The 23,877-nt window shown below is 38.4% G+C and overlaps 2 protein-coding genes and 1 long non-coding RNA gene across 4 annotated transcripts in view; 1 reads left to right on the forward strand and 2 right to left on the reverse strand.

Annotated features, from left to right (window-relative positions):
• Nucleotides 1–23,877, reverse strand: part of LOC138402371 (uncharacterized) — a 160,190-nt gene that overhangs the window by 28,002 nt on the left and 108,311 nt on the right. The window lies entirely within an intron of this gene.
• LOC117982474 (uncharacterized) lies at nucleotides 637–11,182 on the forward strand. Its single transcript, XM_034968829.2, has 5 exons — nucleotides 637–1,104; nucleotides 1,720–3,713; nucleotides 5,479–5,659; nucleotides 6,678–6,762; nucleotides 7,876–11,182. The coding sequence occupies exons 1-5, from the start codon at nucleotides 1,045–1,047 to the stop codon at nucleotides 8,007–8,009; spliced, it is 2,454 nt and encodes an 817-aa protein (XP_034824720.1). The 5' UTR covers nucleotides 637–1,044; the 3' UTR covers nucleotides 8,010–11,182.
• Nucleotides 10,832–23,572, reverse strand: LOC117982387 (probable E3 ubiquitin-protein ligase HERC3). Of its 2 annotated transcripts, none has more exons than XM_069498631.1 (9): nucleotides 23,432–23,572; nucleotides 17,340–17,465; nucleotides 16,474–16,629; nucleotides 16,080–16,235; nucleotides 15,592–15,744; nucleotides 14,798–15,118; nucleotides 13,290–14,426; nucleotides 12,669–12,832; nucleotides 10,832–10,971 (listed from the first exon to the last, which is right to left on the reverse strand). In XM_069498631.1, exons 1-9 carry the CDS (start codon nucleotides 23,448–23,450, stop codon nucleotides 10,855–10,857), a joined length of 2,349 nt encoding a protein of 782 aa, XP_069354732.1. In that variant the 5' UTR covers nucleotides 23,451–23,572; the 3' UTR covers nucleotides 10,832–10,854. The 2 variants fall into 2 exon arrangements, with proteins under 2 accessions (XP_069354732.1, XP_034824635.1); XM_034968744.2 differs by having other exon boundaries at nucleotides 12,669–12,839.

Here is a 23,877-nt window from a genome sequence, read left to right on the forward strand (position 1 = left end):
TACACCAGTTGTGGTAGTAATATGAAAGTTATGAAAAGTAAATAACCAAAAATTTTGGATTTGAGCGTTACCTATTTCACAATCTCGTGGGTCTTGAATTTGGGTATGTATTTTATGTACCTAGTTACGAATTTATGAAAATAAAATATTTTACAAAACCTTAAAACCTTTTTATTTCTATAGTGTTTTATAATTTAGTATCTTAAAGAGTCAGTCTTGTAATATATATTTTTAAACATGTTTTAAACAAACGTTAATGGAATTATTGATGTTTTTTTAAAACATGTTCAAAAATATAAAATATTCTAGTAAAGTACATTTAAATAGCATTTAAATTTTCGCGCTCTCGCACGCCTAGCGCGCTTTTAGTGCCCTCTAGATGTGAGCACACGCGTAACTTTGAAAAAGAAATCTAGAGTCGCACATCTATCTCTAGTATATAGTAGATAATCTATGCCCACACGCTTGCTGTTTGTCGCCAAAGAGTGTGTAATCACTACGTTTTTTGTCGCAAGAATGTGGATCTGATGTACTACAAACTGGAGTCTGTGTAAAGCCAGAAGAAGAATTAAAGAAAACTGGAGTTACTGTTTAGACATTTTAAGCTTGCAACACTGCACTCACGAAATTCGGCACCGCCTGGGGGCGGGGACCATTCATTCTATAACGCCGGGGGCATTATTTGTAAGTTTTATCTATGGTGGGGACTTTTGGTGCTTTCGTGATCGTCCGATTTTTTAAATGATTCATTGAGTGCACTGTGCATAGATTAATTGATTAATATGTGATTATATACTCTTTGTTAATATGTACATACCTGAAATTGAGTGTGAGTAGGAGTACGGATTACATTAATTACTATTGTGGGTGCATAATATCGTCACCACTCGCCACCAACCAATCGTGATTAGTGGAATCTGCGTGAAATTGAAATAAACAACAGTTGACACAACTTTTTCTAAGCACTTTGGCTAAAGTTTACTGTGCATGCAGTTCTGAGTTCACATAGGTACCAGAAAAAAAGTGCAGTTGCAGTGATTAACAATGGGTCGCAAAAGTAAAATTAAACATATAGAAAAGAACGGATATTCTAAATTTGAACAGGTGAGCTAATATAATATTTTAGGTTATTTTATTTTTAATTTTTCAATCTTTAAAATAGCAGCCAGTTTCAAGTTTATAATAGTTATGATGTACCTACACAAGTTAATTTTTAACCAAGCATCTTTTGTTTTGCTCACTTTAACGATTTAATTAGTAGGCATTAATAAATTAATTATTATTGTGACTTCAAAGTTCACTATACCCATTTATTTTCGTTGTTGCAATTTGTATGTGTTTGGTTATCAGCAATGCATATAATATAGTAATTGTATAGAATACTTACCTAGTCATTCCATGTTAAATACCAGGATTGCTTAAACAATGTTTTAAATATGTACTAGGTAGGTAGGTTAATGGCTACTAGCCAGGGGGAGGGTTTTGGGGCTCTAAACCTCCCCTCAACATTTATGACGTTAATATCGATACATTTCTTTGTCAATATATCCTCTACGACTTCGTCCACGTGGATAAACGTTTTTAAAAATCCTGTGGGAACTCTGATTTTCCAAGATAAAAAGTAGCCTATGTGATGTGGCCGACCAACTGAGATCGCTCGTATTGTATCAACTATTAAACTGATGTTATTGATTCCGGACTGGTTTTTTTACTCAATAGGTCCTTGTTAAAAAAGAAGATAAGCAGTTAAAAAAGGGGAAGTCCGAAACGTCCAAGGGGCAGACGGAACAAACAGAAACTCCCGGTCCTAGTAGACTTGATGCAACTGAAAACCCCAAGAAGCCTGATGGACTCGACAAATTATCTGAAGTGACCCAAGTATGTCAGGAGACGCCGGAAAAATCTAAGTTGCGACAGCTGACCAAAAATAAATCTGGAAATCCTGATAGACCGGATGAATATGATTTCCCCAAGAACGCTAATGGAGTTGAGAAATCTCAAGGGCCCGATGGACTCCAAGTCAAGAGTCAGAAGACGTCTGAATCAACTAAAAAGCCAGAGCCGCCAAAGGAGCAATTGGAAAAAACAGAAAGACGCAAGGAACCGCAAAAATTTGAATCTCAAAGGCCCGATGAACTCCAAGTCAAGAGTCAGAAGACATCTGAAACAACTAAAAAGTCCGAGCCGCCAAAGGGTCAACGGGAAAAAACAGAAAGACCCGAGGAACTGCAAAAATTTGAATCTCGAGGTCCCGATGAACTGCAAGCCAAGAGTCAGAAGACATCTGAATTAACTAAAAAGTCCGAGCCATCAAAGGGGCAACGGGAAAAAACAGAAAGACTTGAGGAACTGCAAAAATTTGAATCTCGAGGTTCCGATGAACTGCAAGTCAAGAGTCCAAAGGCATCTCAATTAACTAAAAAGCCTGAGATTCCAAAGAGGCAGCGGGGAAAAACAGAAAGGCTAGAGGAGCCGCAGAAATTTGAAACTCCCAGTGGAGCTGGTGAAAATGAAAGCCATAAAAAGCCTGATGGACTGCATAAATCCGAAGGATCTCAAGTCAAGAGTCAAGAGAGACCTGAGATACCCAAAAATACTGGAATGTCCGAAATACTTCAGAAATCTGAAAATCCTGATAGACCCCATGAGCACCAAAGCCTTAAAAAACCTGATGAACTTATAAAACCTCAAAAATCTGAACAACCCCAAGTCATGAGTGAGGAGACATTTGAAATGCCTTGGATGATCGAGACGCGAAAGGGGCAACGGAAAAAAACTAAATGGGCAGAACAACCCCAGAAATTTGAAAATATCGACAGACCTTATGAAAATGAAAAGCATAAGAAGTCTGTTGAACTCGGGAAATCCCAAGGGCATGAAATACCCCAAGTCAAGCGGCAGGCAAGATCTGAAACATATAAGAGGCCCGAGATGACCAAGGAGCCTGAGATATTTCATAAAAAAGAATGGCCCGAGAGACTTCAAAAATTTGAAATTCCCAATAGACCTGATGAATATTATAGCCGCAAGAAGACTGATGGACCGGACAAATCTCAAAAGCCAGAGGCACCCCAAATTAAGAGTCAGAAAATTCCTGAAACATCTTATAGGCCTGTAACGCCACAGGGGCAACGGAAAAATACAAAATGGCCAGAGAGATCCCAGAAATTTGAAAGTCCCAATAGACCTGATGAACATGAAAGCTATAAGAAGCCTGATGTGATGGAGAAGTCGCAAGGACCAGAAGGACCCCAAATCAAGAATCTGGAAAGGCCAGAAACATCTAAAAGGCCAGAGACGCCAAAGGGACAGCGAAAAAATAAAAAACGGTCAGACAGACCCCAGAAATTTGATAGTCACAATAGAGCTGATCAGTATGATAGCACCAAAAAGCCTGATAGACCTGATGAAGCAAAAATGTCTGAGACACCTCAAATACTCGAGGCACCCGAGAAAGACAAAACTCTGGATAAACCTGAAAGACCCAATGAGCCCGAAATTCCTGTAAAGTCTGAGAAACTAGAGAAGTCTGAAAACATTAAGAATCTCGAAGAAGAGAAACCGGAAATAATCGAGAAGGTCACCTATGAAGAGGTAATTAAGCATCCTTTGGAGCACACATGGGGCATGTGGCTCATCACCAACGACAAGCGCAACTGGGAAGACAACCTGGTGAAGTTGACGACTTTCGGCTTTGTTGAAGATTATTGGTGGTAAATGTTTTTTTAATACTGAACTGCTTCTAAATATCGAAATATCGATGTCCTATTGTCCATACGGTGATATAATCTGATTGAGATGAATAAGTTTCATTCATATAGCTGCAATTTCTTTCTTCCTACCCTCGAATGATATTATCGTATCCTAAACGCATCTAAAGAATCCAGACCACTCATTCGTTTTTTGGTTAAAAGTTAATAGTTAAAAGTTATAAAGTTATCAAATGGACGATAGATTATTTTCCATCAGTGAAATATATAAATAAGTACCATTATAGGTATAGCGCATAACTGAGGAGACTCCTGCGGTAGTTGAAGATGAGTGATGACGTCATCACTCACACCCCTCCCGCCCCGCTCCACTACCGCAGGAACGTACTCAGTGCGTTATGCCTCTAGTACCTACTAATTCCATATTTACTGGTGGCTGTCGGTAAACTGACCTACTTATGATGGTTGATGTTTGCATCTGCACCTCGATTGCGGGAAACCTGCATCAATCATTATTACAAGTGATTGTTGTGATTGCTGTGTAGCTGTGCCACGATCGCAATTACCTCTGATTGGTTAACGTTCGCTCACTATTGGCTAAAATGCATTGTTGCAACACGAATCGCACAAATTCAGCCAATCAGAACAATAGGCTACTTGACACTTTTTTAAAGTTGGTCTTAAATGGTTAATATTTGTCCTATTATATCAAAAAAATTAACACTATATTTTTTTGCGCCCTAAAAACCGTAAAACTTTAATTTAAAAATATATTTTTCTTAGACAGGTGAAAACACTGTCGGCCATGTTTGGCCGATAGATTATCTGTGCTCTGACGTCATGCATTTGTAAACAACAGCATAACCTCTCAAAGTTTAATAAACATGACTTCTATACTAGTTTACATGAAAAATATAGTAATTATCGTTATTGTATCATCCGAGAATGTAAAAAACGCATCGATAAAGACCACAGGAAAGTTGCGGATTAGAGTGCCCAGTGAAATAAATATACGTAACACGCGAAGACTTGGTTAAAGGGATCCTATATGACTAACGACTTCAACCCTTATTTTTGCAAAGATCACTTTGTTGTAAGTCTTACTTAATAACTTATTCAATTTATAAAGAGAAAACGATATTTTTTTACGTTTACCTACTATGAGTTTTAAGAAATATATAAAAACTAGCTTATGCTCGTGACTTCGCCCGCGTGGACTTCATAAATTTCAAACCTCCATTTAACCCACTCAGAGGTAAAATTTCAAAAAATCCTTTCCTAGTGGATACCTTCTCTTTACCTACAAAGAACACACCCACCAAATTTCATGTATCTAGGATCAGCTGTTTAGATGTTTAGGCTGTGCGTTGATATATAAGTTAGTCACGACTCTAAATTTTATATGTATGGACACTACGTTAGTCCCCGCGTCACATCGGGATGACATTTCTTTGTTTACATATTTAATGACGTCACATCATGGCTGACAGCGTTTTCTGCGTTTCAAATAAAAATAAAGACTGTATTTTTTTAAATTGGATTTATATATCCATCCTGCGTTTTTAATAATTGTTATTGATATATTTCGTTGTCTTAAGCAAAATACTATAATAAATAATCATTTATTGGACGAAATTAGATATGAGTCAAGTAGCCTATTGAGATTTTAATAATGATTGATGTAGGTTTTAGACAATCGCCCTACAGACAATACAGAATATGTGCAGAACGTTTCGAAGGTCTGTCTTATAATACATATTTTTTTCAGCTTATACCACCATATAAAACCGCCATCCGAGCTAGAACGCGGGAAGGACTTCGCGGTGTTCAAGGAAGGTTTGCGACCGATGTGGGAAGACAGAGCCAACCGGGAAGGTGGTCGTTGGCTCATCAACTTCGACAAGAAGCGAAGCGATACCTCCGATCTCGACTCCATATGGATGTTAGTGGTAAGAATATCGTTACGGGACTTCAGGAACTAGTTAACTGTAGCTTTTTAGGGTTTCGTACCTCAAAAGGAAAAATGGAACCCTTATAGGATCACTTTGTTATCTGTCTGTATGTCTGTCTGTCTGTCGGTCTATGTGTCTGTCGTGAACGGGAAATACCCTATAGATTTTCTTGACAAATCAAGAAAATCTATAGGGTACTTCCCGTTAACTTAGAATTATGAAATGTGGCAGGTAGGTAGGTCTTATAGTACAAGTAAAGGAAAAATCCGAAAACAGTGAATTTGTGGTTACATCACAAAAAAAATTAAATGTATTCATGAACTAGGTAATATTTATTATTTTCAGTTTTCAAAGTAAGGCGGTGATTTTACCATAATATTAATATTTGTCCGCGACAGGTGGAGATGGCAATTCGGGAGGTAACGCACCGCACACACGCTCCCGCGCTAACCCGGTGCGGGCGAGCACAGGTGACGTGCGGGTGTGCCCCCCCGTCCCATACCCCGATTGCCATCTCGACCTGTGGCGTACCATATCTACTGTGTCGATGCATATTTTACTAAGTATTTATTCTCAGTACAAAAAACCGGGCAAGTGCGAGTCAGGCTCGCGCAATGAGGGTTTCGTACTACAGCCGTATTTTTTCGACATTTTGCAAGATAATTCAAAAACTATGATACATAAAAATAAATAAAAATCTGTTTTAGAATGCACAGGTGAAGACCTTTCATATGATACCCCACTTGATATAGTTATCTTACTTAGAAAGCTGAAAATACTAATTATTAGTTCATGCCACAATTTTTTTTGTGTGATGTAATTCACGGTTTTCAGATTTTCCCCCGAATGTCAGCTATAAGACCTACCTTCCTGCCAAATTTTATGATTCTAAGTCAACAGGAAGTACCCTGTAGGTTTCTTGACAGACAGACAACAAAGTGATCCTATAAGGGTTCCGTTTTTCCTTTTGAGGTACGGAACCCTAATAAAACAATAATTAAATCGTATTTTTCAGATACTGTTGATGATCGGTGAAAATTTCTGTGTACCTAATTCGATTTGCGGAGCGGTAGTCAGTATTCGAGCGAAAAATAGAATTGGTAAGCATTCTTGTAAGTTAATAGAGACGTAATAGAGACGATTTTAAGTATGTAATTAATTCTAAAAACCTACGCACGATGTAAATGAAAACAAGCTATAAAATAAATAAAATAAATAAAATAAAATAAAAATAAAAAAGCCTTTATTGTCTAATACGTTAATTCCAATTATATCCCCTATTACAATAATTTATTTATTTTTACATCATTTTTGATCATAAATTCATCGTATTCGAAACAATATCAATTCATAAAAATATATCAGTTCATTCATCGTCATAATAAAATTAGTTTCTAATGTCAAAATTTATGTTTATATGTTATATTTAAGTCTCTTATAGTAATATATTCAGTCACGCATTAGTCGCCTCAATGGCGTAGGCCTCCCCCAAATCTCTCCAAAGCTCCCTATCTCGAGCTTTCCTCATCCAGTCCGGTCCTACATTTTGGGCAAAAATATCCCGCCATCTCTTTCTTTGTCGTCCTCTTTTCCTTTTTCTGTTTCTCAGAACCCACTCAGTCACCTTTTTTGTCCATCTCATCTTATCCAACCTACAAATATGTCCAGCCCATTTCCATTTTAATTAAGCTATAAAATAGCTTATTAATAATAGATAATAAGAAAATAAATTTTGCATACCCACTGTATGGCGGATTGTAGCTGTAAATAAACCACTGTAACACCATCATTGTACCTGCAATCGTGCAAATAAATGATTTGATTTGATTTGATTTGATCAACACTATATCATCTTACAAATTTTGACCATCAGTATAAGCAAAACAATGTTACCTATCCATACTATAATATTATAAATGCGAAAGTGTGTTTGGCTGTCTGTCTGCTAGCCTTTCACGGCCCATCCGTTCAACCGATTTTGACGAAAGGTACAGAGACAGCTTGCATCCCGGGGAAGGACATAGGCTACTTTTTATCCCGGAAAATCAAAGAGTTCCTACGGAATTTTCCGGGTTTCCGATTTTTTCGAAATCCACGCGGACGAAGTCGCGGGCATCATCTAAAATAGTAATAATAATGTTCTGAATAAATAATTTGACTTTGACTTTGACTACCTGTCGCGTACTATAGGTATGTATTTTTGTCCGTTTCAGCCGTGTGGGTGCCAAACTACAGGAACGAGCAGGCGATCAAAGATGTAGGAAATACACTCCTAACCACGCTGGACCTTCGCGGCAGACTGGCCTTCCAACAACACAACACTGTCACAAGTATATTCAATATGTAACTTTTATTATAAGTTTCCAATGAGGAAGTTTCAGGGCAACGTTCGATAAAATTTTCATAGTTGGCGCTGAATACACATAAAAAAAAAAAACTATTATTATTATTAATACTGCCATTACTAAAGACGAAAAGTAATACCTATATCTATATGATCTATGCTTTAGGTCAAGTCAATCCGTACGTTTCTTCCCCGATGCAAAAGTAATTATTACTTCTATTATAGTTCACAGATTTTGTGGGGAAGAAACATAAGGAAAACTGCAGTGCAAGCTAGCTGTTACTCTTCATCTATATCATTGATTGACACGACCTAAACATTAAAGCATAGATTATATAGATTTGGTATAATTTTTCGTTTTTAGTGGTAGTAGTAATTTAGCGCCATCTATGAAAATTTTATCGAACGTTGGCTAGAAACTTCCTCATCATTTCTTTAAAGCTTTTAAAATGAATTTCAAAATTGTGATGATAACCGATAACTGTAGTATACGGATTGGACAGTACGAAGCCGAAAGTAATGTACATCGACCTCTAGGTGATAGCAGGTTTGTAGAGCGTTGTCCCTGTCGTTGAGACCGACAAAACGTCATAGAGTGACAGAGACAACGCTCTACAAAGCCGAAATGTCATTCTAAAAGCCGATGTACATTACTTTCGGCCGCGTAGTGTAAGTAGAACGATGATTACTGATAGAATACCACAAAAAACGCTTTTTTTTTAAATCTTCTATTTTCTAAAAGTACGCAATGCAAATAACTGATTCTAGAGGTCAACGAACGTTGCGTGGATAAGTGCCGCGAGGCCAATACCGCGTCGTAAGGGACGCATTAAGCCCGAGTTTTGCGCGCTGTACATTGCGGGTTTGAAAAATACTATGTCACTAAAATTACAAGTAAATGTTTGTTACAAGTAAATTGGGTTCTATGGTGTTTGTTAGTGGTCTATATCGTCAATCTTAGAAGGATATTAAATTTGTAGCTTTTATTATGAATGAAATTATTTCTGTGATAACTTTTTGCATCATCTCTATGATAAGGCAGATCTCATAATTATTGTGATTTGGTAAACTAAACTGTTAAAAATTTAGGAGATATATTTAGTTTCGTATATGTACGAGCGAAATGATTAATGTGCATGGCGATTGCCTAAAACCTGCATCAATCATTATTACAATATCAATTGTTGTGATTGGCTGAATTTGTGCGATTCTTGTTGCTACAATGCATTGTGGCCAATAGTGAGCGAGCGTCAACCAATCAGAGGCGATTGCGATCGTGACAGTATAGCTGTCATTCTCCCGCAATCGCGCAGCAGGGCAATGTGATTAAGGTGAACGCATATTGGGTTCTGCGATGTTCTTTAGTGGTCTGTGTTGTCTTATCTATCTTAGGCGCCGTCCTAATGTCGCGCGATGATGCGATGCGATTTCATCGTGCGATGCGTGCATGATCGCGCGATCTTCAATAGGACATTCAATAGAACACAGTTTGTTTGAACGCACGGGACGCGCGATCATTTTCGATCATTTTCGTCAGACGCACGCATCATCGCACGAGCGATGATAATAGGACGGCGCCTTATAACTGCGCTAGGTAAGAACATTATTCGTGCTTTGATTTGATAATTACTGAGACACACTTCCGTAGCAAATTGACATTTATTAGACGTCATTTAGGTCGTATTTCGCTCAAAATATGGAAATACTAGTAAAGAATATTAGGACTCGCTTCGCATTTATCTAATCACATTGCCTGATTGATCACATTGCCCCTAACAGATGGGTACCTTTTTTCTCTCTTTAAATTGTTACAAGTAAGTTAATAGTATGTGTAATTATTTAATATATTATATGTGATTTTTAGAGATCGTTGTGATAAGATACTACAGGAAAAATATATTTATGGTGAAATAGTTTCATTCTGTAGGTATGGGGCTCTTTCGCCAAGAATGTTCATTCTTTAGTAGGTAGTAACTTTAAAGTATTTTTTGTAAACCGCAAATCTTTTCAAGCTTTGTGACTTTTGTATTATTAGAATAGGATTAGGTGTGTCTAAAAGGTCCAGACCATGTAACATGTTATATAACTTTTGTAATAAAATATTGCATTGTTGAACAATGTTATTTTCCATAAAAATATTGAAAGTAAACACTTAATTTAAGTATAACATGTTATATGATCAGTGTTTGGATGCACCTTAATAAAATATTCCATTAATAGTAAGAATAAAAACTTTATTTACCTAATTTTTTAAACATTTAAGAAGACAAAACACTGACTAGGTCTGTATTTAATATTAATAGAAGATACACAAAAGGTCTTTCACCCAAAATTCGGTGTTTGTGAAGTGAAGCAAAGTTTCTAAACGGAAAATTGGGATGGCACCGGTACTGGATAGGCGAAAACGGGCGAGCTGCGGGGAAGCGCAGTCCAGCGAGGTGCGCAGATATTTCCGACGTGTTACACCTATACAAAGCGTAACAAGCTTCGCTTCTCTCGGGTTACGGGTGTAACGCGCACTTTACGGTTTTATTAGATTGACGTCTTAAATTGATTTATCGCAGACACGTTTGCAATATTTCACTTCAGGCGGCATGTTGCGCCAATGTGTTCTTAGCATTATTGTTATGTAATATATGAATATTATTTCAGTGGGTCCAGATTATGAAACATGAGCAAATATGAGTATTTTGTTGTATAACACGTCCACGCTGTTTAACCTTGCTATAAAACATTAGTCCATAATATTGAAAATGTTATATAACTAGAATTATTATGCATAGTCTAGACGCATGATTTTTTTTAATGTTGCCTTAAGTGTAGCTTCTAAATACATAAATTAACTAGTTTACTTATAAAATAGTGCATGTTCTGGAGCTGGTCTGGTTCCTGATCTCTGTCTCCACTCGCTCCTCCACTCTGTGGACTGTCTCGTCGGCGGTGTCGATTCCTTTGTGGACGTTTTCTATAACAAAACCATTAAGTACTATAGGATATTCCTTTGTGGACATTTTCCATAACACACCAATAGGTACTATAGAATATTCCTTTGTGGACGTTTTCTGTAACAATATTAATAAGTACTATAGAATATTTCTTTGTGAACATTTTCTATAACAAACCCAATAGGTACTATAGTATAGAATATTCCTTTGTGGACATTTTCTATAACAAAACCAATAGGTTCTATAGAATATTCCTTTGTGGTATATGTCCAAACCAATACTAGTATAGAATAATATGGCGTGTACAGGGTTCCAAGCCAGGGTATAGGCATTAATTAGGTAGGGTATCAAATTACTATTTAAATAGTACATAATGTAAAGTAGATAGAAGAGTTCTTACTGAGAAATTTTCACTAGGGTACCCTTGTTTTTAGCCGGTATAACTACAGGGTTAATCTAAAAATACCTAACAGATAACTTCTTAAAATAACAATAAACTTTTTCTGAATTACGACTTTCTTAGCACTGTATTTTATAGTAAACACTGTAAAGAGTGAATGTCATTCGGAGCAGCCAATTTATGTCTTTTTATATTGTGAATATTTTTTAATCATTTTTAATTAAAAATCATAAAAAAAGGTATGTGAAGAAGTTACCTGTCAGGGCCAGCGTAAACAGACGAAGTGGAGTGGAGTCCACTCAATCTCCTTGATTACTACGTAAGCTCAACTTTATGTACGTTGACATAACGCTCAAATTGGCATACTACGATTGTGTGAAAACAAAACACGGAAGATGCGCGCAGCGTTTAAATGCGCCTGAGCTTGCCGCGCACTGGTTCTGAATGCCTTTCCTAGGAGCGCTATCTGCTATCTCCTTCTAAAGGCAATTCGCCTTTAGAAGGAGATAACAGATTTGTAGAGCACTGTCTCTGTCGTTGAGACCGACAAAACGTCATATAGGTATAAAGAGACAGAGACAACGCTCTACAAAGCCAAAATGTCATTCTAAAGGCCGATGTACTGCCGCTTACTGTACATACATTTTGAGGACACTCTTGTCTACTCTGTCAAAAGTTCGGTTTACCAAGGGCTTACCCTTAGATTAACTAAAATCGACTTAGACTAAAATCCTATTTGACATGACAGTTGACACGTAGAACACATGCGAGTGCGTTTTCAAAATGTATGCAATATAGTTGGAGTTGTTACTAAGAAAAACTCCGCGCATCGGTTCTGCCGGTGTGCCTTGCGCTTTGAAGGTTCACTAAGTTCAGATTAACCCTGGTTGTGAACACAAAGCTATGTAACTTGTAAGTACTTACAGTCCGTTCCTACAACTTTTCCCCTGCCGTCAATGTTGGCACCATTGCTTTGTTTGCCTTATTCCTTAGAGCTCAGGGTTTATTACTGTATGATTTGCAATGGTGCCAACATACGTTAGGGAAAAAGTTATAGTGAACGGACTGTAGTTAAGTTTGTGTTCCTACTTAGATCATAATAAAGTTTGATACGATAACTATAATTTTGATACCTATGTTTACAAACACAGACCTATGATAAAGTAAGTATTCGTTTTTGTTTTGTTTGATTAATTTTACTTTATTGATTTTATAGAAATATTTAAGTTAAAGTTAAACCTGCTTAAAGTTTGGCAATTGCGAGAGGCCTTAAATTAAAATAGAAATAACTTCGTAAAATAAAAGAATAAGCATTACCTTGGACTTTCTCTTCAATGACTTTTCCCTTGCCCATGCAAGAGTTCTCCTTGTCTTTGATGGATTGGAATATGCGCGAGAAGCGGCCTCGCTCCTCCGCCTTGTTGACAACGACGTCCGTAGTGTCCTCGCAGTTAGCATCGTGAGCATCGATGTGGTCTTCACTACGCACTTGCAAATAAATATCATATTATCTTAATAGGTACTAGAAAATACATAAATATTTAAATACTATAAAACAACACTAGTTACAGGCATTAACTAGTGTAGGTTTCTGCGGGAAAGGGTATGATGACGGGACGCGAAAGCGCAGTGATTTGTCAACTTGTGACAGCTGTCACCCTCCCGCACCGCTCCACTACTACAGGAGCCTCCTCCATCAAGTTTGTGGAACCAACTTGAGGCTAAATGGGTACTCGTTCAAATAAAAAGATAGGAGTTGAAATCTATTAAGATTTTACTGAAATATGGAGTAACGTGGCCAGAAAAGAAATATACTACTTATCAATTAGATCTAGATCTTTCAAACCTTCGATAGAATACTGTTAAGAAATTAGGAAAAATAAGAAATAATAAAACTTTAATAGGTGAGTTAATATACCTACTATATAATACTGTTACCTATTGGCATCACGGCTTGAGTTTTAGCGAGTTTATCCGGAGGACTAGATTTGTCGGATCCGCAAGGTATGGTTTCATTTTCAGATTGTCCAGTTTCACTTTTCTGCCCATCGTCACTTTTCCTGCTTAAATTTGGACTCATTTGTGATATATCAGGAATGTCTAACAAATCTTGAATTATTGGTGTTTTTGGAGGCGGAGAATTGGCTGTTTCAGATAATTTATCGGGAACTTCTAGAACTTTCCTTTCGTCGCAATGTAAACCGGGAGCTCTATCGACTATTGTCTTTTTGAATATATCTTCAACAGCTTCAGTTTTTGTATGGATGGTTTCCGTTACACTCTTAGTTACATTTTCGATTTCGTCTTTACTCTGTTTAGTAATATTTTCAATTTCGTCTTTACCCTGTTTAATAATATTTTCGATATCATTTTTGCCTTTAAGAACTGTTGTTTCTGCATTATCTAGAACGTTATCCAAATTTTTGTTTGCATTGTCCATAAATTTTCCCATACTAGTTTCTGTACTTCCCATAAATTTACCCATATTTTGTTCAACTCTCTCCACCGCATTGTCCATATTTTCTCCCGCACTTTTTATAGCATTATCAACATTTTCGCCCAACGTATTATTAACTTCATCTTTAACTATATTCGGTATTTCATTCAAACTTCCTTTACTTACGTTATCTATTTCCAAATCATTTATGTTGACTATATGAGATCCGCTTACGTTTCCCTCTAAAGAAGTTATCGAGGCAATTTCTTCAACGTTTCCATTTATAATGTCAGTACTACTATGCCTGTTTATGTTTGAGTTCGTTATATCTTCTAGAACGTTGTCAGCTTTCGGCATAGCTGGTATTTTTTGTAGAGGCGGCAATTCTGGTATGGAAGTCTTTCTTTCTTCGTTTACGATACTGAAGTCGTTGTTCGTAAAGTCGGCGTTGGAGCCCTTAGTGGCTGTGAGTAGAGTGTGGCAGCCGCCGCAAGCGACGTTGTCGACAATGAAGCCGTTCATAGCGGTGACCCGCTTTGGTAAGTATTGATTGGGCTCATTTGAGTTATCGGCGTCGATTGCTTCTAAGCATAGTTTGTCGTGGCGCGATTCGCCGCATGTGTAAAGTAGGCCATTATCTAGAAATAACATTAGTTAGGTAATTATTTGTATAGTAAAGTAACATTGGTTTTAAATTGCCATTAGGTACATAAAAAAGTTATCTATCTGAAGTTTCAGCTGTCGGTATTTTAATTTTTGAAACTTTTTCGAATTTAAATTAAGTTTCCTCTATCTTTCAAACAATGAATTGTTTGTGTATTAGGTACATTAAATTGTTTAAAAATATATAAATAACTCTGAATTGAATAAAATGATTTTTAAGTAATATTGCACAATTCCATCTCCAAACAATGCTAAAAATATTATTTATAAACGTCCTTTTGAGATTTATTAAAAATATCTCGAAGTCCAAATAAGAGATTTCGCCTAATTTATGAGTGATATTTACCTGTTACAAAAGCAGTGTGCATCGCCCCACAAGCAACCAACTTCAACTGGTACCCGTCAAACAGTTTCTCCATACTGATTTCAGTTGGTTTCGTAACATTTTCCACATCCTTCGGCATCCCTAGCTGTCCCTTTTCATTGGAGCCAAAAGCTAGGATCTTAGCTTCGTCCATAGATAACAGGAAGGTGTGGTTGGCTCCGCAACACGCGCTTTTTATTTGTATATCTAGAGGTAGTACTTGGGGGACGTAAATGGTTGTCATATCGGGAATGCCTAGTTTTTGGTGTTCGTTGTCGCCTGTGACGAATACTGCTCCTTGCGCTGGAAGAGGATGAATTGGAACTTTATTCATTTGTCATACGAGCACATTCTATGAATTTAGAATCGATAGAATCAACCTAGCTGTGAACAAGATGCCAGCTGCACTACCGAGTTTGATCCGCAATCGTTACGTGGTTATGTGGCCCTCGTCTACGCAACTAAACTCACCAGTCATGATAAACTGGAGTGACAGGTACGCACACTTGATGAACTTAAGCTCCGTGAAGCCGTGTCGCCCAGACCCAGCTGGCCTTCCGAGATCGAGCCGTAAACGAATACATCGTCCGCCACGCAACATAACTCACCGGTGATAAACAGGGTGTGATAGTATCCGCACTTGACGAAGGCGATCTTCTCGACGAACTTGAGCTCCGTGAAGCGGACGCAATAGCACGCCGTGTCGCCCAGACCCAGCTGCCCCTCCGAGTTCAAGCTGCAAACGGACTCTTCATCCGCTACGCAACATAACTCACCAGTGATAAATACGGTGTGATAGTACCCGCACTCGACGAAGGCGATCTTCTCGACGAACTTGAGCTCCGTGAAGCGGACACAAGAGCGGGCCGTGTCGCCCAGACCCAGCTGCCCCTCCGAGTTCGAGCCGCAAACGAAAACACGACCGTCGTCTATGAAAACAGAGTACATTTGTTTTAAATTTATCCACAAGGTTTTGTCCAAAACAGAAAAAATCAGGAAATGGTTGAGTTTACAGGGAACAAGAGTTACTAGAAATAGCATGCTAAAGTTGAGCCAATGGCCATTAGAGAAACGTCGGTCCTAGAGTGCATGAATTACCTCCTACATAGGTATGGCCCATGGGTTATGAAGAAGATTATTGTAAGTTTAGTTGTAAGTTTATTGTACTTAAATAAATAAAAATTGAAAGAAAGAAGAAATTATTGTATTGACCGGTAAATGCTGGACTGCAATTTGAAAATCATTTCAACGGAAAATCACTCACCAGTCAACAGAGCCGTGTGGTTGCTTCCCGCAGAGACCTGCTTGATAGGCTGGTCGACATCCAGCTCCACGAACTGCGGTATACTCTGGTGTTCCATGTCTCCTGTGCCCAGTTGGCCTTCGTCATTGCAGCCCACAGAGTATATTGCGTTGGTATCTGGAAAATGACAAAAAGCTTTCATATCCTGACACCTAAGTACTTCAAAGTATTTTGTGTTTCACAAAAGTTTCAAGAAGGATTGTTTCGCATCATGAGAAAGAATCAATAATTTTATGATCATTGCTGAATTTGAAAAACAAATCAATGGGTCATTTCTGCAGGCCCGTACTAACCTTACCTACTTTGTCCCCCAAGCCCAGTTTGCCCCTTATGTGTTTTTATCAGTAAGAATTACCTGTGACGAAGACTGTGTGAGCGCGTCCGCAGGCCACGAAGAGGGCGCGGTGCGGTTTGAGCCACTTGACGCAGCTGGGCCGCGTCACCTCGTCCTTGTGCCCCAAGCCCAGCTGGCCCCACGCGTTTGCTCCGAACACGAACACTCGCCCATTTTCTGAAGCATTTAGGTTTTAAAGGTTTAAGGTCAGCATGCTATGGAAAGAGTTATGCTCGGAATTTAGTTGATAAAGTCCGAAACTAAATATATCGCCATAGAATTATAATGTAACCGAAATGTTTTCAAGGCTAGAACCTTGAAGTGGTCGTGGGCTGGTCACAATTGTCGTAATACCGATGGATACTAATAGAATCACATGGTCCTGTAGTGGAAATCACGTTTCAACTAACGGCGCTGATCTGCTAAGTCGAGCGATAACATCCAGAGAGTTGTTATGGTTGCATCCAGATTCTAGAGACAATATTGTTTAGCATGTTTTGCGTGCATATACTTACTTGAAACCCGTTAGGCTGGTTTTTTTCTCACGCCAATCGTCGGTGCTGTCGCGCACAAAGCTCTTCGCCGCCGTCCCTTTCTCCTGCCCTACCAGTCTATCATCACCATCGCCAGTGGAACAAACAGGTACTTTTCTATGCCAGTCGCGTCGTTCGACTTGGTGCTGTAAAAGTGCACGTCGCGTCCTACATTTACCATTTTGCCATGAGACAAGTTTCAAGCTATCTGGACGCTTGCCTTCTGCGCGGCTCAGACTTGGCGGCTTGAGCGCACAAGGTCAAGCCGCCAAGACGTGATGACGTAGCCCTCATCTCACGTTAGCTGAGATGAGGGCTCTGCGGACGTCCTGGAGTATGAACTGTAAAACTTACGGCATATGACCGCGCTGTGCTCGTCGCCGCACGAGATGGCGACGATGGGGTCGTTCTTGATGAAGAAGTGGCTCGGCTCGTTGTCCGCGAAGTGGGACTTGCCGAACGTGAACACTGCGCCCGTGTCTGCAAAAAACAAGCCAATTTTAACATCAAAATAAGCGACGGGTCGTGAGTTTGACTACTTTGGGCCCTTGGGGGTTTGCCTAATTAATCAACTAATTGATATTTTGTCAAAAAACTTTTCGAAAATTATGTCGGTAGGTACTCGGTAAGTACACGTCGAACTGATTAATGAAGCCTATTTGTGAGAAAATACATCGAAAATAAATGGCGGGGAATCCCCGTTAATAGACGCGAGAAAATACAATAACTAAGTACCTACTCGTAAAAGCAGCGACGGGATATCCCCCGTTTCGTTATCGAATGCGATAGACGTGCACACGGTTCAATTATCGATCTCAGGGTTGCTAACCCTATGATACGATTTTAAAATTTTTAGATTTTTTTAATTCACAATATTGTCCATTTTGTCTTTGATGCATACCTATCTACATCCTTTCAGTAGAATGCGTTCTACGCGGTACTACAGGGTACTTCTCTTACTACCGGAATCTTAAATGCAGAGTGGCAAGTTTGTGAATCCTTCATTTGACCTGCACTTTGATATGTCAGTTAGTATTTCCTTGTATGTATAAAAGTTGTTTGCTCCATGGGGTTTTAATCAATTTTCAACCAACCTAACAAAAAGAAGATTAGTTGGACTTGAACTTTTCTGATTTGTCTACAAATCAGAAAAGTTCAAGTCCAACCGAAGGTCACGTCTTGCTGGGCGTAGGTAGGTACACGTATTATGCACTGCTCTATTATATAAAATTTTTCTTCATGCTTATTACCTATACCTAGTCCGAGAACGACTAGCTTTTTACATTACATTAACAGAGTAGCTATATTTCATTTTCATGAGTCATGACGGCTTTTCTACTGTTAGCTGGAATTGACGCCATAATAAATCAAAGGGCCACTGAAAGCTGATTTCATTCTGCTATAGGTACTTTGACCTATGGCGTCAGAGCTTCCACTTGTTTGTAATAAAATTACCATATTCAATTTAAAGTTTGGTTGCGATAATGTAGTATAGCAGTAGGCAAAATAAGCGTGTAAAGTAAGTGATATTTAATTGCTTAAAACACACATACCTACATAACTCCGCAGAGTTAGAGTGCTAAGTGCGTGCCTGAAATCGAACTCCAGACCCCACAAACAGGGGGCTGACGTCTCAACTACTACGCACCACCAATGCTTCAAAAAAATTGCCTTAGTTTATGCAACGAACCTTAAGAAGTCATTACAGTGTAGGTATTGTTAGTGTACCTAGTCCTAGACCTACCTACCTATTAAGCCTTCAGTGTATTAGCACTTAAGGTTTGTACGCACCTGAGCGGCGCGGCGCGGCGCTTCAGCGAGCTGCACGTCGCGGCACAGAGCTTCAAAATATCATTTCTATCATTTTGTATGGCGCATATCGCACTAGAGCGGCGCTGCACAGCGCTTCACCGCGCGTTGCCGCGCGGCACGGCTGGAGAGAATATTTTGAAGCGCAGCGAAGCGACGCGCAGCGCAGTGACGCTAGTGCGACATACCCAGCGGCGCGGCGCGGCGCTTCAGTATGCGTACGTCGCTCGAATAAGATACACGCGCATCTTGTTAGGTATTTAAAGTACAGGCAAGAATCGGCAAGATAGACCTCAAAATAAATAACGTAGGTTTAATTTTTGGCACATGACGTGTTCCTCATGCTCTTAGAAGTATATCCTCAAAGGACCCAACCCCTAGGATGTCGGCTTCCCCCCTTCCCAGTGTCTAAATGTATAAATGTCTCTCCGAGCGTTATGAGAAAACATCAATGGTAAAAATAATCCTGATTAAATAACTATAATATAATATATTATTATGTACATATTATACCTACCTACTTCATCTAGGTAGAATTAATAGTTTCGGAAATATGCCTACCTATTGTTGTACTTGTGTTTATATTATACTAGCTTATGCCCGCGACGTCGTCCGCGTGGACTACACAAATCTCGAACCCCTATTTTAGGGTTCCATACCTCAAAAGGAAAAACGGAACTCTTATAGGATCACTTTGTTGTCTGTCTGTCTGTCTGTCTGTCTGTCTGTCTGTCCGTCTGTCTGTCAAGAAACCTACAGGGTACTTCCCGTTGACCTAGAATCATGAAAATTGGCAGGTAGGTAGATCTTATAGCTGACATTTGGGGAAAAATCTGAAAACCGTGAATTTAGGGTTAGATCACACAAAAAAAATTAAATTGTGGTCATGAACTAATAATTAGTATTTTCAACTTTCGAAGTGAGTGACTATACCAAGTGGGGTATCATATGAAAGGTCTTCACTTGTACATTCTAAAACAGATTTTTATTTATTTTTATGCATCATATTTTTTGAATTATCGTGCAAAATGTCGAAAAAATACGACTGTAGTACGGAACCCTCATTGCGCGAGCCTGACTCGCACTTGGCCGGTTTTTTCTCTTCGATAATTCGTTCTTCTTCTGCACAACAAAGAAATAATAATCAAATCCTCTTCACTGTCGCTCATCTTGCGACGTTGTTGCTCGTACGCGAACGGGTATAAAAGTGACGCGCAAGTGACGCGAGGTGCCGCGTACTGAAGTTGTAGTGCGGTAGGCACCGTCGAGCGGCCTGAGGTGACGCGTTCTGCAGTCGGACTGAAGCGCCGCGCCGCGCCGCTCAGGTGCGTACGAACCTTTAGTCCGACACGTCACCTCCTCCCCTTGACCTTGCCTGACCGCTTCACACTTCTAGAGATTGGTATCAAAATCCCAAATTTAGTTTCTTTTGTTCGGGAAAATTACGGCGTTTTTCCTTCGTGCGAGCCATTAACTGTATGTTAATGTTAATACGTCTTTTCTACAGCTTTTACATACATTAATAAAGGATATTTTTGGTTCAAATGACTAAGTATTTTTAGATCTAATCTAATTTCTAAGAATCCAGTCTATGAAAGGGCAAATTATACGAAAGATATAGGTAGGTACGTATACTAGGTATCGATTTTTTGGTACTATTATATTTTTTTGTTGATTTCTACTAAGTACCAACCTACCTATGCAGCAGAAACCTACTATAAATCAGGAAATGTTTTACAAATAAATAGGTACAGAATTTAGGAAAATGTAGGTGTAATTCTATTATTATTAGCTGGTATTATTATCCATTGAATCTATTATTTTGTAAATATTAATTTATTTACAAACAAATCGAATTGGTATATCGATTACACATTGTTCTTTTCGATTTTCGATTTTAATAGATTTATTTTACTATCTTTTACAGGAAAGCTTTTACCGTGATTGCTTTTCCTATTAATCATACCTACTCTATTTGCATATTAATTTCAACGTGTGTGGGCCGTGGGTCGTTTATTCCTAGGAATAGGTTTATATTTATCTACCTACATTTGTTACTGCATAATGGGAAACGAACGTTAGCCGGTATTTGTTTTGTCTGTGTAACCAAAACGGAAAATGTAGTGACACATTTTTCATAAGAAATTAATTTTCCAATTTACCTACGTACTCGTAGGTAAATTGCCTCGCTAAATATACCTATAGCCCAGTAAATAAAGCCGTTTTTAGGGTTCCGTACCTCAAAAGGAAAAACGGAACCCTTATAGGATCACTTTGTTGTCTGTCTGTCTGTCTGTCTGTCAAGAAACCTACAGGGTACTTCCCGTTGACCTAGAATCATTAAATTTGGCAGGTAGGTAGATCGTATAGCTGACATTTGGGGAAAAATCTGAAAACTGTGAATTTAGGGTTAGATCACACAAAAAAAATTAAATTGTGGTCATGCACTAATAATTAGTATTTTCAACTTTCGAAGTAAGTGACTATATCAAGTGGGGTATCATATGATTTTTTATGCATCATAGTTCTTGAATTATCGTGCAAAATGTCGAAAAATACGACTGTAGTACGGAACCCTCATTGCGCGAGCCTGACTCGCACTTGGCCGGTTTTTTTTTTGGTCAACCTCGCACTAAATTTCCGATACAATTTTAATTTTTTTTTAGGTTAAGGACTTACTGACCATAAAATCACAAAATGCTGACAGATCCAGGTGGAGCTTCGATCGCAATCTTGAAGGAAAGTTTTTGGCCGATATCTTGGAAACCATCCACTTTAGGGCAAAAGTTATTCTAACCATTATTGTAGACAATAAAATTTTACATCTTTTGTTTCCTGTAAACTTTTTTGTTAAACTTACCGTTTACCGTTTGTCCATGAAGGTTCATAAGGGCATACATAAGATGTCATATAAATAAAAAATGCTACGTGGATTGCATCGCCCGTTACTTTGTGAGGTCAACGCGGCATGCGAAATGAACATTACCTCGCCGCCACGTTTTATTATTTCACTGCTTTGTGCTAATGCCACTAATGCCACTAATGCCACTAATGCCACTAATGACTAACTAGCTGTCTGGGCGAAATTGTTTCCGCGACATTTTTTCATAGAATAAATCATTCTTGAAAAACTTAGAAGATAGACCCTTATTATAAATGCGAAAGTGTTTGTTTGTTGGTTTGTCCTTCAATCACGTCGCAACGGTGCAACGGTTTGACGTGATTTTTTGCAAGGGTATAGATAAAGATCTGGAGAGTGACATAGGCTACTTTTTATCCCGGAAAATCAAAAAGTTCCCACGGGATTTTTAAAAACCTAACTCCACGCGGACGAAGTCGCGGGCATCAGCTAGTATTTAATATAGATTTAATTGGTTGAGGCGCCACGTTAAAAATACGAGCTGCAGTTTGAAATTTTCGTACTTAGGTATATGTTTTTTTATTGTTTATTGCGCTTGACTACAATCATACCTGAGAAACAGAGTTCGTTCTCGCGCAACGAGGGTTCCGTACTACAGTCGTATTTTTTCAACATTTTGCACGATAATTCAAAAACTATGATGCATAATAATAAATAAAAATCTGTTTTAGAATGCACAGGTGAAGACCTTTCATATGATACCCCACTTGATATAGTTACCTTACTTTGAATATAATAGAATAGAATAGAATATGTTTTTATTCAAGTAGACTTTTTACAAGCGCTTTCGAATCGTCGCGTCGGGTAGTTTAATTTACCACCACTAACCACTGGTTCGGAATGCCGTTCCTACCGAGAAGAACCAGCAAGAAACTCGGCGGTTGCTCTTTAATTTCTTTAATCTAAAATTGAAAATACTAATTATTATTAGTTCATGACCACAATTTTTTTTTGTGTGATGTAACTATAAATTCACAGTTTTCAGATTTTACCCCGAATGTCTGTTATAAGATCTACTTACCTGCCAAATTTCATGATTCTAGGTCAACGGGAAGTAGGTTTCTTGACAGACAGACAGACAGACAGACAGACAGACAACAAAGTGATCCTATAAGGGTTCCGTTTTTCCTTTTGAGGTACGGAACCCTAAAAATGTTTAGTATTCGGGTTTTCAGTTACCAATTAGATACCATGAGACTAGCTATGTACGTAGGTACCTACCTGTTTCAATAGATATATCTACTATTGAAACCATAATTTTTTTTGTAAAACGCTTTAGTTCTGTTTAGTATGTAGGTACTTCCTTTTTAAAATCTAGAAAATTAATCTCGCTGTAAATCTAGGTATGTAGATATGTATTATTAGGTATCTTCGTTAGTTAGGTCAGATTCATAAAATTTTAAAGTTCAAAATCAACACTACCTAAATATTATGCTTTAGCAAGAGCATTCGAGAACTTGGGCCTTGGAAGATTTTACAACCGGACTAGAAATAAAAAGTTCAGTGTTTATTCTACGTTCCCAATTTTGAAAATGGTATAATACATACCTACAGGAAATAATAATAAGACGCTTTGGTCCAAAGTTGGTTTTGGTCCAAGCTTTACAAGTTCATAGATGCATAAAAGTTCAGAACAGAACCCAAACACAAAATTGAAAAAAATGCTTTTTTTCATTTTTAACTAAACCAACTTTAAAATTTTGAAAATGGAACGTACCAGGGATATCTTCCGTCATGGCGTCGTAGTCCAATAGTCCAACTATTTAAATCGGCCACTAAACGTCACTCGGCAGCCATGTCCACGGATCGACCGGACGGCCGCAGGGCAAGGACTGACCTGTGCCCACGTGCCCCTGCCCACCACCATAGTGTCGATATAGGGTGACTGGATAAGGCTTCGCCTTTTGTATTTTTTTATAGCTATTTAGAACCGTAGGCGGGTCAAAGCTCAGGAGTAGGTAGGTATATTTTTTATTTTTGTCGATAAAACGATTTCATCCACTACCAACACAGTGTAATAGTAATATTCTGACTGGATAAGGCTCCGGTTTTTTAAAAAGGCAAGGCGTAGGGATACTATTCATCATCTTCACCTTTTACTAAAACCTGATGGTAGGTATACGCTTTCTAATGAAAAAAGGAATATCGAAATCGGTTCAGATT

This window comes from Maniola hyperantus, chromosome 5 (assembly GCF_902806685.2).
Source record: "Maniola hyperantus chromosome 5, iAphHyp1.2, whole genome shotgun sequence".
NCBI classification, from domain to species: Eukaryota; Metazoa; Arthropoda; class Insecta; order Lepidoptera; family Nymphalidae; genus Maniola; species Maniola hyperantus.